Raw genomic sequence first — 18,271 nt, forward strand, 5'->3', positions numbered from 1 at the left:
ACTTAGACTGAGATTAAAATGAAGTCCCAAAATGCCACTTGCGTTCGGGTTCCTCTGGAGATGTCCACCGAGCAGTGCCTCAGCCCCAGCAGCTCTTCTCCCCCACATTTCAAGGCTCTGGGTCCTGTGTTTGGGCAGTGCCAGCTCCAAGTGCTGCCTGGTCGGGTGCCCCACACCTCTGGTTCCACGAGACTGATTTTAACAGCCCCAAAGCACTAAAAATAACAAGCTCAGGCTTGTTTCTATTTGCTTTCTCCATTGCTGACCAAGCCCTCTGGAGTAATTTGTCAACAGCTTTATTCCTTCTTCATTAAAGCAGAGTTTTGACCTAATTGCACTAATCCCTGAGTTCATGGAAAACCTTTGAAGTGCGCTACACCAGAGTCACAGGATAGAGAGGTGCTGGAGCTCAGCGGCTTGCTCTCTCTTTCTTTCCCACCTTGTCCCTGAAACATGCACGTGCAGACAGATTTCTGCATTTGAGGAGAATTTCTACTTGAGACACCCATAGCTCAGGTGTGGGTTTCAGTTTTATTTAAAGGACTGCGGGAGTCAGAAGTAACTAGCTCTGCTTCACAATTATCTGCTTCTCAATTTCTGCTTAATCTTTAATAGTAATAATATAAACAAAACCCCAACCCCCGAAGAGCTATTTGAGAGCCTGACATTTACGCATTGTACGCAGGAATGATTTAGCATTTAAAAACAAAATAAATCTCTTTATATAAGGTGGTTCATTATTCTAACTGATTGGAAATGAGACAAATGTGGACATTCAGTGAGGCTCCTTTTAAAAGAAAACTTCCCTTCTGTTGATATGCTGCCCTCCTCCGCGGAGGGGTGATGTTTCCTCTGAAACCTGGCTGGGCGTCCAGCAGGATAATTAGTTTTTTGGGAAATGCCTTCAGATGCACAACTGTTAAATCTTACTGGGTTTTTTATTAGATTATTTGGTTTGTGCAAGAAGGATGCAATCTTCATAGCAAAGCCCTCTGAGGTCTACTAATGTCCTTGCAGATGCAAGTGAGGATGCTAATAATGAGAAGCCCAGTGCGTCCTGAGCTCTGAGAGTGGCCAGCCAGGAGGGGCGCTCGGATGGCTTCTTGCTGCTGCTGCTTGCAGGATCAGGCCATGAAGGCAGCTGTAGAAAACCTGATTAGTGCAAGGCCATGGTCTCCCAATGTGATGGGCTGGAGCAGGGATAAAGGATGAGGGAGCTGCTGATGGCAAGGGACAGCTCTGCATGGCTCGTGGGACCCTCACCTCCCGGGCAGGGAAGAGCTCTGGGCCACAGCCAGCCATGCTCGGCACAGACGTGGTGTCTGCGCTGGGAGACCTGGAGCCGTAAAAACCCAAACTGGTCAAGAGAGCCCCTGGGGAACAGCGGGTGTCTGCAGCAGAGGGGCAGATCGGTGCTGTGCCCCGTTGCAAGCTGAATGTGCAGCCGGAGAGCGTCATGCCACTTCCCTGGCTTTAGGATGAGGCTCACAACAACCCCACGGGTCTGGTGGGAACTTGGAGAGAGGGGCTGTAAAAACAGAAGCTCCTTTGGTTTGCAATTTTATCTCCTTGCCATTGTGTGCAGTGACCTTTCCTTAATGAGAAAGAAGAGAGTGAGAAGCCTGAAAGGGGAGGAAGGGGAGGAAGAAGGCACTGGTGGGGGACACAGCAAGTAGCAGAGATGTTGTCCATCCCGTTACACAGTGGCGGAATGCTGCGGTAGGCCATCGCTGGCCCCAGAGCCACCCTGTCATCATCAATGGAGGCTTTTCATACAGCTTCACATTGCTTTGTTCCAAGGTCTCCTCCCTTGCTGGGGCTCTGCACTCGCTGGGGCTGCTCCAAATCCGCTGGCTCCAGAAACGACTCCTGGTTTGTGGCGGTGAGGAAAAGGAACGCTGAGTTATTTAGTATAAAAATTGCCACTAGGTCACCCATCCACTCTCCTACCTGCAAAGTGGTGTTTGAGGAGCAGTCTAATGCTCCTGATACCTTTGGAAGAGCCTCATTATCATGCGATTGGAGAGCTTCTGCATGAGCCTAGCAGAAATACTACTCTAATATATCTCTTCACGGAGTTTTTGCATGTAATATTAAGCATTAAAATAATTTAATAAGGCATAAATCAAGTTTTACTGTGGTGCCACTGCACAGGGAAAAAGCACTTCAGGAAAGGCACCTGAATACATCATGGCCTGCTTAGGAGTGGGAAAAATTTATATATTCAATATAACTTCTGTTGGTTCTGCTGGAAATTCCATCTCAAAGCTTGTGTGCTCTCCGCATCATACAACAGAACTTCATCAGTGTGTGCAACCACACGACTTTACTCGGGCCACATGGTCTGCAAAGATCCAGCCTTGCTTTGTGCTTAGGCAACGCACTGTGCACCACCACATCGCCTGTTGCTTCAGCTGTTTCCAGAGCTGGCTCTGTGCTGCTGAGCCTGTGCTGGTGCAGGGAATTAGGAGCGCAGCATCTCTCCCGAGTTAAATCCAGAGTGCCTCCCATGGCTGCACTGAAGCTGTCGGTCTGCTTGCTCCACACAGGGCTAGTTCACAGCAGCGCCCTGTAATTTTACATCCCAGTTCTCCCCGCTAGTGGGATGCCCATGATGTGACAGCCCTGGGTTGGTAATTGTTGGCAGCACTTTATTTTCATAGGTGAATGCTCTGGGCTGATCCCTTTCGGGCTGTCTCCTGGCGGTGTCTCTTCAGTTGATTAATCACCGGGAGATGATAAATGAAAATATCAGCTTGAGAAATGTCTGCCCTGTGCTCCCAGCAGAGGCAGCAGTGCACGGAGAATAGTTTTCTCCCATCTCTTCTGCTTTGATTCCCTCTGTAGAGCTGCATCTCAGGCAATTCTCTGGCACTCAGGAGCTCTGCTAGTGTTCAGCCCCACTCGCTGTGAGCTGGAGAAGATATGGGTATTGCAGTGTGGGCTGGGGTGACGAGTGCTACGAGCATCCTTCCTCCCCGACGGCCACATTCCACGACCAGCATGCCCCAAACTCTGGCACACTGCGTCTTTCATCTTTTCACAGCGTGCTTTAGGTCCTCCAAAGATGTGGGGTGTGTGGAAGAGCTTTTGAGACACATCTGCTGTGTCTGTGCATTTTTACTTTTACAAAACCCTTTAGATAACCACAAAGTTAGCTGTAAATCTAGCTGCCCCGTGCAAAACCTGTGTTTTATCCACAGTCAGGAACTGATTTGCAAAGGTTTGGGTCTGGCTGGGGTTTTGTCCTGTGAAATATTCTGCAATTTGAGAAAGTTTTCTGTCCTATAGTGGGAGAGAAGAGTTTTGAAACTTTGTGAAAAAGGGAGGACCCCCCCGGACAGGAGTGCAGAGATTTTCCATGGTTCTGGAAGGCATTTCTGATGTGAATGTGGCTGAAAATGGTACATACTTGCAAAAAAAAGTTCCAGTTCTGAAGTATCTAATTTTTTGGATAGGTAAAGTGAGTTGTTCGGGTATTCTTGATCTACAGCTCTATTGGCATCTCTGGTGTCTTTAAGTGATGCATCTCTCTGAAGGCTTCACTGCTTCTGCTGTGTGATCTGCTCCCAACAAACTCCAGAGAGCTAGTGATTTATCAGCCACTGCTTTTTGGGGTGAGGAAAAGGCTAATGCTTTATGGATCTATCAGCGCTCCTGTATGGCACATGGAATACAATATCCTGCCAAAGAGGGGAGGGCTATCTGCTACCTGGCAATCCATCATTTCTCCCAGTGCCCCATGGCAAATGCACTTTTCTTTTTTCCATCAGACAACGTGCAAGTACCGTTATATAGTGATGAGCTTCTCCCTTCTCCTCCTTCACAAATGGTTATGAAAGCCTGAAAATGCAACTCCTGCAGGGTGCAGAATAAGATGGAAAGGGTCATTTTGACAGGGAGAGGCCATCATTGCCCGCAGCACTTGGTTTCAGCAGGACATGCGAGATCTCAAGCGATACAGCTGGTCCATAGTCAGCACAATGGGATCACAGCAGGGATGAAAAAGCCAGGCCAAACATGCCCACATAGGCTGTCAGGCTTGTGCTGAAAATGTGCAAATGTGTCAACAGATGCTCCAGGTTTTTTCTTTTCTCCCCTGCCTCATGGTGATTTCCTCTGCTATAGGCATGGCTCAGCTGACCTTCTCCCTGTGGAGCTCATCCATCCGTCCACAGTGGGAGAGTAAGTGAAATGTGTCAATAACTTGGTGAGTGTCTACTGGGGAGTACGAATCCCTCTCCTACGTCTCTCCTTGGCTTTTTAATTGATTCAGGGTTTTCCCAGTGGAGGACTTCATAAGAGCATTTGATAAAATCAGCTGCACACAATCCTGCCTCTTATTACTTACAGGCTTGAGGCAGGTAGATGATTAAGTGAAATTTTTATGGTGTGAGCGGTTGTAACATGGGAAATTATCATCCTGGATATGAGACAACGACTTGGCTCTTACTACATCTGTTGGCAGACAACTAACCCAGTGACTTTGCCTCTGATCTTGGAGCAAGTTGTCTGCTGTCTCCTCCAGGACAAACCTGCACTTGCTACCCTCGCACGTTAAATGGACAAGCCATGTGGATGTCCAGTGCTCAGGCAAATTGCATCAGACTTTCTTTGCACTGTTGCAGTCCTGATGGAGGTGAGAGCGTCTGCAGTTGTCACCTGGGGACTGCCTCTGCAGGCACCCGGTGGAGAGCGTCCTTTGGGCTCAGGACGGGGCTGGGGGTGCTACAGACCACAATATTTTTGGTCCATAGATGGGATGGGTTTCACCCCCCATTTCCGTCCAGCTGAATCCTTGGGCTTATTACCCCAAGGAAAGTCAGTGATGCTAGAGCAAAAATGGAGGGAAGTGAGTCAAAATCACTTGCTTGATCAAAGAAAGTCTTCAGTTAAAACGTGAGCTTTTTATTTCCTGCCAGTGGACTTTGGGTAACCCTAAAATAGTGACTGAAAGAGAGGGCTGCCACTTGGTTTTGTTGTATGTTTCCACAAGCTTTAACTTGCTTCTGACATAACTCCTTGTTGATAAATAAACTTTATTTTTGAGGGAGTCATTGTCAAGATAATGACAGATCCCGCTGTGAAGCCAAATCCAGTAAAGAGCAATAATGTTGTTTTCTAATTTAGTTTGAAACCTTAAAGCACTCCCTCCCACCTAAATGCTGCCTATTTGGTGCTGTATGTAATTCTTTGCTACAATGGCATGCTTGACAATATCTGTGTACTTACCTGGAACAGTGAAATCCTCCCGTACTTAAGTGAAATACTCACAGCAGGTTTGAAGATGAACACAGGAGATGCTTGAATTCCTTTTAGACAACTGTAATTCAGACCATAAACATAATATAGATTGCAATGGCATATAGAATGGAGCGCTTCAAACACCAGCCTTTTATTTTGCAGTTCGGTCCAACCGGTTCCTAACCTAAAGCAATACTGTACCTGAAACCCAAACTGTTGCATAAACAAAACAAATCCATCACTGAATCAATGAAGGAGGTGCAGAAAAGAGACGTTAACTACCCACTGTGACGCGGCTCACAAAAGCTGAAGCACGTGTGACGGTATTTCATGTAAGGAACCAGGAGAAATGAAAACGCATAAAGGATGAATCCTCATCCCTACCGCCGAGCACCCGCCTGCTCTTCGCTCTGCTGAAATCAGGCACAATTTTTGCACTGTGGAGCACCTGTACTTCTGAGCAAAGTGAAATTTCCAGATTCCTCTGAATTCCTGCAAAGCAGGACTTTCTGCTGCCTGGTTAATAGGGGTTTTGTCAGCCGTGCTTACTAGACACAATAAATAGATAATAAATAGCACAGTCTGCGGACAGCAACAGGCTCCGACAATCCATTAACCAACAAGACATGTTGCACATTCCAGCTTATTAGTCTCATATCCATAATATATTTTAACAAATTCTCCCTGGCAGGCATTTTCTTAGAACAAACACGCAGGTTGGACTTTCATTTTTCATCCCTCTTCAAAATTTCAGAGTGAAAAAGAGCCATTAGTGATAATTTGATCCTGTATTTGCACTGGAAATTTTAAATAGATTTTTTTTTTTCTGTTCTTCTGCTTCTGCTTGCTCCCTCATTGTTTTCCTTTGCAGAAGCAGCATTATGCAGGCTGGGGGCAAGCAGCGAGGAGACAGCCTGGACAAACAGAGTTTTGGCAATTTTTCATACGTTGCCTTGCTTTTTTTCAGTAAAGCCATCTCTCACCCTGTCCTGCTTGCTTCCCACTGTATGCAGCTGCTTGCTGAGCAATGAGCAGCACGGGCCCCTTCCAGCTGAGCTGTTGCGTTGCTGGTATTTAGGGGTTTTTTGCTGGTGGGATGGAGCTGGGCTGTCCTAGCCATGGCGAGTGTCCCCCGTCCCCATGGCTGGGGGATGCAGGGTCTGTCCAGGCCTGTGAGACCCTGTGCGGGCTTCAGCTTGGTGGGCGAGGGGTTCCCAACAGCTCCGGCTGCAAACTGGTGGGGAAATGGCCACGGTGGAGTGATTAGGTTGGACTAGATGATCCCTGAGGTCCCTTCTAGCCTGCGGTTCTGTGAATACAGCATGCCCACACATGGCTGCCTGTTTCCAGTGTAGCCCCTCAGACCATTTGTCCGATGCCCACCCAGTGGCACCCCAGACCCGTGGGCACCCTTGGGCCCCCTCAGAGAGCGCGGGGCCCTGCGCCCAGCACCGCTCTGCTCTCTTGCAGCTTAAACTTGGGATGGGGAGGGCTTAAGAGATGCTGCAGCACAAAGCACTCATGCCACACGCGCGCGTGCAACCGAGAGCCCACCCGCCCTTCAAGTCCCGCGTGGGATGCACACGCGGCACTGTGCAAACCGCCGGGCCGCGGTGCTTCACCGCACAGGCAGCAAACGCGGGAGCGCCTGCAACGCTGCTGCGCCCGCCACGCGCCAGGGCGGAGCAGCCCCCACGAGCGCCGGCGCGACGCCCCGCCGCGTGCCAGCGTGCACGGGTATCGGGCCCCGCCCGGGCCGCGGGGCGGGGCGGAACGGGGGCCAATGAGCGCCGGGGCGGTGCCGCGCCGCGGGGCGAGCACGCCGGTACCGGGACGGGCACCAATGAGCGCGGGAGGCGGCTGGGCGGGGGCCAATGGGCGCGCGGCGGGGGCGGTGCGGGGCGGTGCGCGCGGAGCCGGTCCCGGCGCTCCGGGAGCTCCGCGCGACGCGCGTGGCTGAGCTCCGCTCCGCTCCGCTCCGCAGCAGCCCGGTCCCGCTCCCGGCCCGGTGGGGATGCCTGCCGGCGGGGAGTAGAGGAGCGCCCCGGTGCCCCGGGAGGATGTCGGGGAGCGGCGGAGCGCTGCTGCCGCTGCTGCTTCTGCTGGCCGCGCTGCTCGGTACCCCGGGGGGCGCGCAGCCGGCGGGGGAAGCCGCCTGCCGCCCGGTCCGCGCCGCCTTCCAGGCGCTGCAGCCCGGAGCCAAGTGGGTGCCCGAGAGCCCCGTATCAGGTGAGACCCCGGGGCTCCACGGTGCCCTGAGGGCGGGGGAACGCCGTGCCCGGGTGCGGCGCGGAGCGTCTGCGGCGCCCCGGGAGGGGGGCGCGGGAGAAGGGACGCTGCGGAGCCGGGTGCGGGCTGCCCGCCCGCCCGCGGGCGAGGGCTGCCCTTCCCCGGCAGCCGCGGTGCGGGGCCGCTCGGTTGCGGTGGCCGCCGGGCTCTGCGCCTCGGGGGTGCCACGCTGCTGGGTTAAAACAGAATTTAATTGCTCTTACTTTGTTTAGGGGGGGCCTTTCACCTAGAGGTGGCTCACACGCAAACTCGTGCTGTCGGGCAGAGTGGCGTGCTGCCTGCAGAACCTCCCACGCCTCTGTCGGGGGGTCAGCCCTCCTCCGGTGCCCGGCGGAGCGCGGTGTCCCCTCCCGCCAGTGGAGACGGCCCGCACCCCTCACGGCTCTGCTGGTCCTGCATCTGCCAGAGTCGTTTCCCTCCAAGCACTGTGCGCCGGGCAGCGAGCGGTGCCGTGTCAGGGAAACCCCGCTCCGTGAAGCCCCTCTGAGAGCATCCAGACCCTCGTCCGCAGCCCGAGCTCAAGGGCTGCCACAGTTCCAGAAAACGGGGCTGGAAGCAGGCAGCACCCTGAGCCGGGCGGGAGGCTGGGACGGAGCTGGGCGAGGTGTTACGCGGCTCGTAGCATTACAGGTGGCTGCCTGCGTGGTACCCCCCGCACCTCACCGCCTACATCCCACAAGGCTGCTTTCAGTAGATACGCTCTGTTCCGATTTTAAAATGTAAGTGCAATACTTGCATTCCCTCCCTTTTAAAGGTCCCTTTTCAGCTTTTTGGTAACTAGGGAGTGTCGGCTCCTCCAGGTGGGTGGCTGCGTGCTTGGAGTGTGTGCACACAAACGGATAGGTTTTGATAGCTGTGTTACAGAGCTGCCTGGAGAGCTCGGCTGCTGCTGCGTTACGTTAAATACGCAGCAGCGAACGCCTGCCCTGAAAAGCTTACGATCAAAGTATGAAAAGGAAGATATAACAGGCAAACGTGACAGGCAGGGGAGGTGCAATGAGATCATTGCCAGCAGCGGCTGCTTTTAATAACGATGTGTTGAGTTGTTTCTTGCGTTCAGTGTCACACCAGGCCAGGAATACAAGAGTTGCTTCAGCAATAATGCACTGCAGCGCAGGAGAGGAAGGGGAGAAGCGGGGTGCCTAGAGCTGGGACTGCAAGGTGCTGTGTCTGCTGGTGCAAATCCCACATCCTTTGGTCTGTAGGACTGTAGCAATGCCTCAGCTTACCAACAGCTGTGAGGTCTACAGGGAGGGTTTAGATGTAAGTCCTGGTGAGGGAGTACCTACCCTATCCATTCCTATCCTTACGTCCCCTTCCCATATAATTTTTGACTCTTCTTAATGCTCCCTTCAGACTAGCTGCAGGAGCAGCATCTCTTCTCTCTCTTTGCCGCAGGGCCTCAGTCTCCTGGGCAGTACAGAGGTAGCGCTGGAAGTAATCTGTGATGAAATGTTTGCATGGAGGGTTGCAGGGAGGTGGAAGTGCTGCTCTTATCACTGCTAAAATGACAAATTCTGTTGTTTCTTTCTAATCAAAGAAATGTCTTCCCTTGCTTCTGTGGAAGTTGGTGAAATATTTGCTTTGATCCCTAGGTGACTTTCTCAGAGTGTATTTTTACAGGGGGAGGTGACGGAAGGGCGGGCAGCTGGGGTGCTCTGACAGGTCCCTGCAGGCTGTGCTGTGAGTGTTGAGGGGCTGCTGGCACCTCCGTGCTGCAGCGGAGTTGGTCCTTCCTCAGAAACCAGTGGCATCCTCCGTCCTGGTCTGGGCTGTGATTGTGGCAGGTGCTTTTGCCTGGGCATCTTCCTTTCCCAGCAGGGTTCAGGTTGTTGGAGTTGCTCACCTGTGCTCTTGCCCCCCTGGGAGCCCCAGCTGCATCCTTGGTATTCAAGTGGAGTAAGGGAGCCCTTTGCCTCCTGCAGAGCCTGTGGGTAGCCAGATCAATTTCTCCTAACAGTGCTGGTGTTTCAAGTGAAGGCTTCCAGCTTGTTACAATGATAAAGTTCCCACATATCAAATCGAAAGTGGATTTTACATTTGCTTAAGTACATAAACTTGATCATAATTAAAGCAGTGACTGCTTGCTTATACCTTGGATCTGGCCCATCTTGCATGACTCTGTGTTGTAATTACACTTCAGAGCTCTCCCTTCTCCTAGTAGCAGCTGCATAAATCTCTGTAATAGGGGAACATCACTCAAGGACTATTTTCCAGGCTTTTGTTTATTGCTTTTTCTTCCTTTCATACATCTGTCAATTAAAAAAAGTTTCGGAGTTCCGAGCCACAAATCACCACGGAATCAATTCTGAGAACCTTTGCCTGTAGATCATATCACCCTGGAGAAACCAAGGCTTGAAACAACTTACTTAAAATGTGCGGGGTATTTTGGCACAACAGAAAACAATGATTTTTGGAAGATGCATTTTGCATTATGAGCAGTTGTGGCTGAAGGTGTAAGTAGAGGAAATGCTGCCGAGTTGAAACAGACATGGGAGATATGTCCCACGGCTCCATTTTACAGGATCAGTGGTGCGTGGGCTGGGGGGACATCAGCACAGTGCTCCCCATAGAGAAACCCAGCCGCACCAGGCTGATACTTTTAATTAAAAAAAAAAAAAAGGGTAATCCTGATAAACATGAGGGAAGTGTCGTGCTGTTTCATGAGTGGTATTAATGTTCTGGGAGTAATTCTAGCTGAAGGCATGCACCTGGCAGCGAGCAGAAACTTGGTCTCCTATGGTCCTGCAGTCTGGGGACCAGGATTTTGCAGCTCTGAAGCATGCTTTGGCATGCTTCGAGGTGGGGAGCAGCATGACCTAACTACTGTCAGCTGCGGCTGACTGTTCAGAGGGGTGGGAGGAGGTAATTCATGCCAACAGCTCCACTCAAGCTAGATGAGAGGCCTTGTGCTGGAGACAAGCGAAGTCAGGAGAGTGCTTTTCATGGGCTTTTATGAAGTTGAGACTTAGTGCCAGCTCGTGTGCCAGCCTCATTCTGTGCTGGGGTAACTACCTCAGCTGCTCACGTTCATTAATAACTAAATTCTCTTTTTCTTACACTGCCTGTCTTGGTTTTCTTCTTCCTTTTGTCTTTTCCCTGCATAATTTCTCATGTATAAACAGTACCTTGAATTTCCATTTTTTCCTGGTTTGTTTTTCTCTCCTCTATGCCGTTCGGATTTCTTCGTGCTCATGGTGACACTCTGGATAATTGGGCTGGTGCATGTGGGTAGAGGGGAAGGGGTGAGTTGTCACCTTGCTGAGATGGGGAGAGGGGGTGGATGTTTCTGCCCCTGGTGGTGTGGAAGCTGGGGAATATATTTTTCGGCAGAAATATCTCTCAGTGGGTGTCTTCCTCCTCCTGCAGTTTCTAGGTCTTTGTTCATTCTCTCTGATGGAAGCAAATATGGATTCACCCTAAGAAAATAGAGGAGATTAACCTTTTGTTTTTGGAGCTGAGGTGTAAAGCTTCTACAACTGGCTGGCTGAGCGTGTCAAGCTTTCTTCTCACTTCTCTTTTCTCCTTTTTCACAGCTGGTGTGTGCCAATGTACAAGCTGAAAACTAAAAATCGCACCTCTTCCCATGGACTCGATGCACCTTTGCTCTGAGCTGGCTCCCTTTGTACTCCTGCTCTTTTATTCTGTTTTTCCTGAGTGGGACTAATGATACTTCTCCCCATGCAGCCTTTCTGTTTAGCTTAGCGTGGTGGTTTAAGATCTTAGTTTACTAGATAATTGAGTTTTCTGTTCTTAATTATTTCAGGTCTGCAAGTTGCTCTCTTGATAGTTAAGAGAGCAGGAGCAGAACCTTAAAACTTAGTAACCTCCCCAGGCAGTGTTTTTATAGTGAGATCGTTAACTTTATTTTTTTCCCAGGGGTTAATTTTAACAACATCCTGAACAGTGTTCTTCCCAGGCTTTGGAATGGCTGCAGGGTATGTGCGTGTGACTGTAACATGCGTGGATGGTGAGTGGGTGCCCACAAATTAACTCCATATTTTTGATGACAGTATTGTTGATACATCTGTACATTTGTTAGGAGGAAACTTACCTGCAAAATGTCTCTATTTCCTTTGTAACTTCTTTTAAAAGATGCGATGTTATAGAGTGTTATATTTGTGTGGCAATCATCTGACCAAAATCGCAAGACTTGGGGAGGAATCCACAGTCAAATGGCCTCGTGAAACATGATGGAAGAGAAAATAAAGGATAATTGAGCAGTACTAAATATCCCATGTAGTACCCATACTGTTCCAACTCTAATCACCTATTGAACGAGATTGGTTTATAATTTAATCTCTTTAATTAGGTTTTAAAAAGATCAGCACTTAACCTGGATTTTCAACAGTCACATTTTCTTTTTGCCCCAAAATGCTGAGCGTTAAAAGCCAGTGACAGATGCATGACCCCCTAGTCACATAATTCAAAAGAAGGTTTTTAATAAAAAAAATAAAAATTGAAATAGCTGGAGGAAAATCTACGATGTTTAAAGGTTGAATCCCTGCTTTTATCTATTTAAAGCATGATGCTGACTGCGAAACAATTAGAGAAAGAAAATTAACAAAGCAGCAGATTTCTAGTCTGTAATATTAACAAACCGGTGAGCCAAGAGGCTGGGGCGCAGCCCTCCGGCGTTTCCAGACCGCAGAAGGTGAAGGGGGCAGTTGCATGTGGTAGCAGAGCTCGCCCGTCGACTCTGGGGATACTGCAGTAGTGTAACACTAAGCAGGGCCAGGTTCTCATTTTGGCAGTGCCTGGGGTAAATTTTGGGGGAATGTTAATCTCATTGAAGCTGCGGTTGGATCTGGGTGGGCAGGCTTGCGTGCCCCAGTGGAAAGCACGGCTTGCCTGCCTGTATCTGATGATGACAGGGTTGGAGCTATCCTGGGATGCTTAAAATCAAAACACAATCCTTCAGCCTCACGAAGGAGTTCTGAACTGCCTGCAGATGATCTCAAGGGTTTTTTTTGACATTTAATCCACTGAAATTATTTTCACGTCTGCTGTACTAACCACCTATCTGTGGGAATAACTGTACATCAAAGTCAAATTTAATGCTTTAAATTCACTGCTACCCAGTCTTCAGTAAAAATTCCCCATGTCAGAAGGAGGAGGAGGTAGGGTGCTGCTGAAATTACTGCAGCTGTAGAGACCAGCTCTTTCAGCTAGGAGCGTATGCAGAATTACTGGAGCATTTACACTGCTGTTCCCCAAGATGGCATGAATGGCACAGTGCTCTGGCGGTGCCTGCTGCCCGCCCACCTATGGAAGGGGCTGCATCCAGCTCCTCACCCATGGGACTTGGGTGTCGGAGGGTCAGGCTGCTGTGCTTAGCATCACACTGGTATCACTAATCTTGCAAAGATTGGTATGTGAGCATCTAATATAATAAAATATTAATAACTGTTAGAGTAATTCATGGGACGCTTCCTTTCAAAAAATGAATTTGTAATGATTTATAGCAAAAGGAGGAGGTTGTTTGCAAGGGCGGAGACTGGCATCTCCAGGGGTAATGGCTTGAAACTTTAAGAAAAAGGGATGTGTGTAGTTTCGGAGATAAAAACAGTCTTAACAGTAAGGGCCATTAGGCAGTGGAATGGGCTTTGCTATGTTGCAAGTCAGAGCTATTACTGGAGGTGTTTGTGTTAGATAAAATGCTTAGAGGGGGTGGTTTGGGAGGCAGGGGCTAGGATTTGATGACTCACAGAACCTTCTCCATTGCATTTATGGAGCCAAAACCATGCAGCAATTTAATTCATGCTAGCGTCTGATCCGTAGGCTGGCGGTGTGTTTCCAGGCATTCGTGTCTCTGCATGCATCACACTTCTGGAGCATGCACGATTTGCGCAGCTCCTAGCACGTGGGGAGCAGGATCTCAGTCTCTTGGGTGGTGCTGCAGCATGAGTGCAGAAGAGGCTTCTCCAAGTAATGGCATGAAGAAACCCTGAATGTACTTACAGGTCAAAAAGCACTGTCCCTGTTTCATTGGTCTCTGCTGCGGCTGGAGGCAGTGGGCTTCTGAGGTCTTGGGCATCTAAACCTTCTGCCCTCACTACTGGGATTGGCAGATGGGACTGTTTGGGCGTGCTTTCCACCTGGGAAAGCCACATACAGAAAATAGCTGGCAGATGGGGGTCAGGCCCCAGTTCCCTGGCCCTCTGTAGCAACGCTTTGCGCCAAGAAGGACCTTGTCCCTCGTAGCTGATAAGAGCCTGTCCTGCCTGTATTGCGCTGTTGCATTTACCATGATGTTTCTGGTCATCGGTGTTAGTTGGCTATCTCTGTAAAACGTTTTAAGCTGTCAGAGTTAATTCCCAGGCTTTTTCCGTCTCCTCCATGATTGCTCTGTTACAGCAGGCATCTGTCTTTACTTCACAAAAATAAAACCCCATTTAAGGGAGAAATTGACTTAATTGCTAAAAAGAAGGTTGGGAGGTGGGTAGATGACCCTGCTGCTTCCTATCCCTGGCTTTCACTTGCACAGGTCTCTCAATTGCCAGCTCTCAGATTTTCTAGATTGGTATTTCCATTAATCGTGGAAGGCTTTTTATTTCTAATTTGCAGTATGTCCTAATGTAATAAATGTAGGAGGAAATAAGCTTCGTATTAACAAGAAATTTATGGCTGTATTGTAGTGTTAAAGAGACCATGTGAAGCCTTTTTGCGGTGTAAATTGACTTGGGTTTGACTTTAAAAAACCTCTTTAACTTGCTGTTATATAACCGCTTCTCTCATTAATGCAGCGTCTTGCTGTTAAGCGGTTTTATGGTCCCTGTTCTTTTCTCAAGGTGTGAAATACCTGTCGCTGTGCTCCTCTGGAGTGGGTTAGTTCATGAACCCCTGAGACTCCATCTTTAGATGTCAGTGGTGCTGGCTTTTTGTCAGAGGGCTTGATGAAGGAATTTTTGCTGCATACACTGTTTTGCAGAAGGGGAAACTGAGGCAGTGGGTAGGGGTGGAGCCGGGATGGCATGGTGGGTCCAGCCTTGAGCTGTGTGCCTCTTTCTCCCCCTTTGCCGCATATTGTTTTGCAGCAATGGCAGGACTTGAATTGGTTGAAGCTCCTTTCTGCATGTGAAATGCATGTGGCAGATGAAGCGTTTCACGATGTTTTTCCCAGCCTGTGCCAGGGAAGGGATGGGGCTGGAGGGAGGAGAATTTCTGCTGTCGCTGCTCCCGAGCCCTGACAGCTCTTTTCCCTCGGCAGTGTGCATGACTCTTCTTCAGGAGGTACACGATTGAACTGACATTAATATTAATCCTATTCTTCTAGAGTACGCTTACAAAAGTGACTTTTGACACTTTCTAGTAATTAGTGAGATAGTGGATGTGGTGAAAGACTCTTAAGAAGGAGAGAAGAACCTGGAAGGATGCGTAATCCTTCCAGGGCAAAGGTGTAAATTGCCAGACTTGCTTTTACTGAGGGGGAAAAAAAACCCTCTGTAGCAAGTGGGAAGGCAGAGCAAGGGCTAAGGGATGTGTGGAGCCTTCCTCGCTGTCTGGGCTGTCGGTTACTGGCTTGGACTGCTTCCTAATCATGGTGCTGGGCTGTGCTGGGTCTAATGGGCTCCTCCTGCTCTGGTATGGCGGGGGCACACTGCAGTTTGGTGGCAGACACTGAAGTGGAAGGTTCTTGCTGCCGTCTGGCTCTGGAGAGCCATTTTTAATGGATTTGTTGCTTACTGTTTGAGTTTCTAACAGCAGTGTCAGATTAGATGTGTTTTGCATGATGAGGGCTATTTGCTTTGATATGAGCTTGTTGCTCTGCTTGTGTTTGCAGGGCCACAGTTTGCTATTGGAAGTTGATTGAGTCTTTTTGTTGCTGCCACTTCTAGCTCCTCTGTTCCATCTTCTCCTGTTGTCTGAATCCAAAAGATTAATAGTACTTTTTCCCTGATTTTATTTATCAGATTTTAGATAACAACACTTTTTCTAAAATGGAAGCTAACTGTGGCTCCTACCTGCAGGAGTGGGAGCTTTGGGAACGCTCTGGGGATATAAAACCCTGAAGTTTAATGTCACTGATCAGTGCTTTGAGTTGCAGGTTGAAATCCTAGGGGAAGCGATGCTCCTCTTGCCTTTGTACCCTGGCTTTTGTACCGTTCTGGTGAATGAGTGGAGGTGCTGCCCATTCAGTGGCACGGCTGCTACTGAAACAGCACTTGTCTTTTGTGGTGCTCAGTGCATGCCCCAGGACCTGTCCCTCTGCAGTGGGACTTGCACAAGTGAAGCGATGGACCTTGGGCTTTACCTGTTGTGATGGAGGACGGATGGGATGGTGAAATTGGTGGGAAGACTCAGAAGATGTACGCAGTTTAGAAATCTGCACTAAAAAAACACCAGTAGTAAATCATTGTTGTGTGTTCCTGTTGTTACATTACTGCTGTGGATACGAAGGATGGAGATTGCAGGCAAATAAGAGTTATTTGTTTTAAGCTAGTTTTAAGTCATTATGCAAATTTAAAGCATATCCTGGGTGCTGAACTATGTGCATTACTCTATTCCTTGTAAATCCACAGCTTCAAATCCTGGCTCTGTTTTCCAACTCCCACTCCATCTCTTCTGGCTGCCTGCAGCTCCTTACCGATGTGCTGGTAGGCATGCGGGAGACGGCAGGACGATGCTCTGTATCGCTCTGCTCGGCACCGGCGTGTCAGCGGATGGAGTGTGTGGGAGCTAAAGCAAGCAGCGTGCTGGCAGCCGTACACAGCGAGCTCTCAGGGGCTATTGCTCAGCAATCCTGGCTCTGCCTTTTCGGTCTTCCCCTTTGGCTGAGCCGCTTGCTCAGGACAAATTCCAGAAATGTCATCAATTTGCCCAAACTGTAGTAGCAGCGATACCAATGTATGGAGTCGGTTTCCTCTCCACTGCCAGCAATTCCACCTCCTAATGCAAATTTTCTGCCCTTCTTATGTATCTCTCCAGGGTCTGATCTGCAGGTATGTATCCCAAAGGGCTCCACGTGCTGCTCGAGGAAGATGGAGGAGAAGTACCAGGCAACAGCGCGCCTGAACATGGAGCAGCTCCTGCAGTCTGCCAGCATGGAGCTGAAGTTCCTCGTCATCCAGAATGCTGCCGTCTTCCAAGGTGAGGGGTTGGTCCAGGCATGCGGTGGGAGGAGGAGGCACTTCTGCTCCTCTTCCTCAGTACCTGGCAATCAGAAGTGCAGCTGGCTGGAAGGTTTCTGTTCACTTGTTTTCATATGTTTGTATATGTTATATATGCTTATTTACGATAAATAACACACCTGGTTGGGTGTATGGCTGCTCTGTAGGGCTTGTACTAAATATTCCTGTAGCTGAAACAGCAAATGTAAATTTAAATGCTAAACCTCTTCAAGTGCAAATTTAAAAAGAAATGAAAACCCCACTTCTCCAAGAATTAAACTATCTGCACAAGTACCATCTTGTGTGATCCTGCCAGTCCCAAAAACCATGTTGCAGCAGCGTGATCTGGTTGCAAACCCAGGGTAATTCTTGGTAAGAGTCTAAAATGTGTGTATTGATTATTGTTACCTACCGCAAAACAAAGCTGGTTATTCCATGTAAGGGTGGGTAGAGGCTGCCTTGTTCACAAGGGTGGTCCCTGGGGCTCACTATGGGTTATTTGAGTGTGTGGTGACCTGATGCCATATTATATGGTGGAAGCGCTCTTCTCTTTAATGATAATGTGATGTATTTTTAGCAAAACTGGCCTTTGGCAAATATTTACTGTAGACACACACCAGTTTGTGTCCCTTAAATCTGCAAACTTTTTTTTAGGGCCTTTACGCAAGCAAAACTTATTCCATCCATGGTTAATGTGTGGTGAAATGATTGCTTTTTTGTTGAGTGCTCTCCTATTGAGGTTCCATCGTTCTGTATTAATGGCATTTTTGCGTATATTTAAAAAAGAAGGCATGGGCAGTTGAGCATTTTTTTTCCTTCATGCTGATATTTTTTCAGAATAATTGATTTACTTTTGTTCATGCCTCACTAGCAGCAAGTCCCAAAGCCTGCTGAAGCCTGTGGGATCATGGCAAAACTCTGTTCTGGTCCACAACTGTCTGATGAAGTCCAGTGTGTTGTTTTTCTCAATGTAAGATGAAATAAATTGCTGAGGAGATAACAGCATATTTTTTTCCCCACGGCTTCTTAATGCAGCGACCATTAAGTTCCAATTCTGCTAAACAGAATGGGGTAAAACTATTGAGAGGTTGGTTTCCTAGTCACTGGAAATGTGGACTAGCTTCAAAAATGATGAATAGCCTGGCCAGAATAAAGTGTCTACCTCCTCCCCTACCATTTGACAAAAGATGATGTAACATTAGAGTTTTTATTGTGTGTGGGAATGACACCCTGTGTTACTGCAGGTTGTGCATAGTGTAGCAGGGCCCGGTGCTCTAGCTCTGAACTTCCTGTGTCCTCTGGGAGAGACTTGAATCCCTTCCTCTGATTTCTGCCCCCCCCCTCCCCCCCCAATGATTTCCGTCCTGGCTGTGAGAGCTTTTTCCCTGTGCAGGGTTTTTGGAGCCGGTGTTGCTGAATGACCATTCTTCTTGGTGGTGGGGAAGAAAAGCATTTAACTGAAGAATTCCCGACCTCTTCTGCTTATAAAAAAGGTCATGACTAATTTTAAATATCTCTTGCAGTCCCATTGTAGAAGAGGAATTCCTAGCTGGAACCACTGAGGAGCTCACTTTACCTCATATAAAGCGTTTTGGACCTGGAAGGGCAATTCATTAGACTTTGAAAAT

At 48.9% G+C, this 18,271-nt stretch overlaps 1 protein-coding gene across 4 annotated transcripts in view; it reads left to right on the plus strand.

The window, feature by feature from the left end:
- The first annotated feature begins 7,152 nt into the window (after window positions 1-7,152).
- GPC3 (glypican 3) overlaps window positions 7,153-18,271 on the plus strand; it is a 156,115-nt gene continuing 144,996 nt past the window's right edge. For 3 of the 4 annotated variants that reach the window (XR_012662711.1, XR_012662712.1, XM_075106809.1), the window contains exons 1-2: window positions 7,154-7,473; window positions 16,462-16,623. Coding sequence is in view for 2 of the 4 variants with exons in the window: in XM_075106809.1 (XP_074962910.1) it covers window positions 7,305-7,473; window positions 16,462-16,623 (331 nt within the window). In the remaining 2 variants the exon portion in view is untranslated. Of the gene's footprint in view, window positions 7,474-16,461; window positions 16,624-18,271 lie in introns of all 4 variants that reach the window. The other variant, XM_075106811.1, reaches the window with a different exon arrangement.

The sequence above is a fragment of the Phalacrocorax aristotelis genome, chromosome 11, assembly GCF_949628215.1.
Source record: "Phalacrocorax aristotelis chromosome 11, bGulAri2.1, whole genome shotgun sequence".
NCBI classification, from domain to species: Eukaryota; Metazoa; Chordata; class Aves; order Suliformes; family Phalacrocoracidae; genus Phalacrocorax; species Phalacrocorax aristotelis.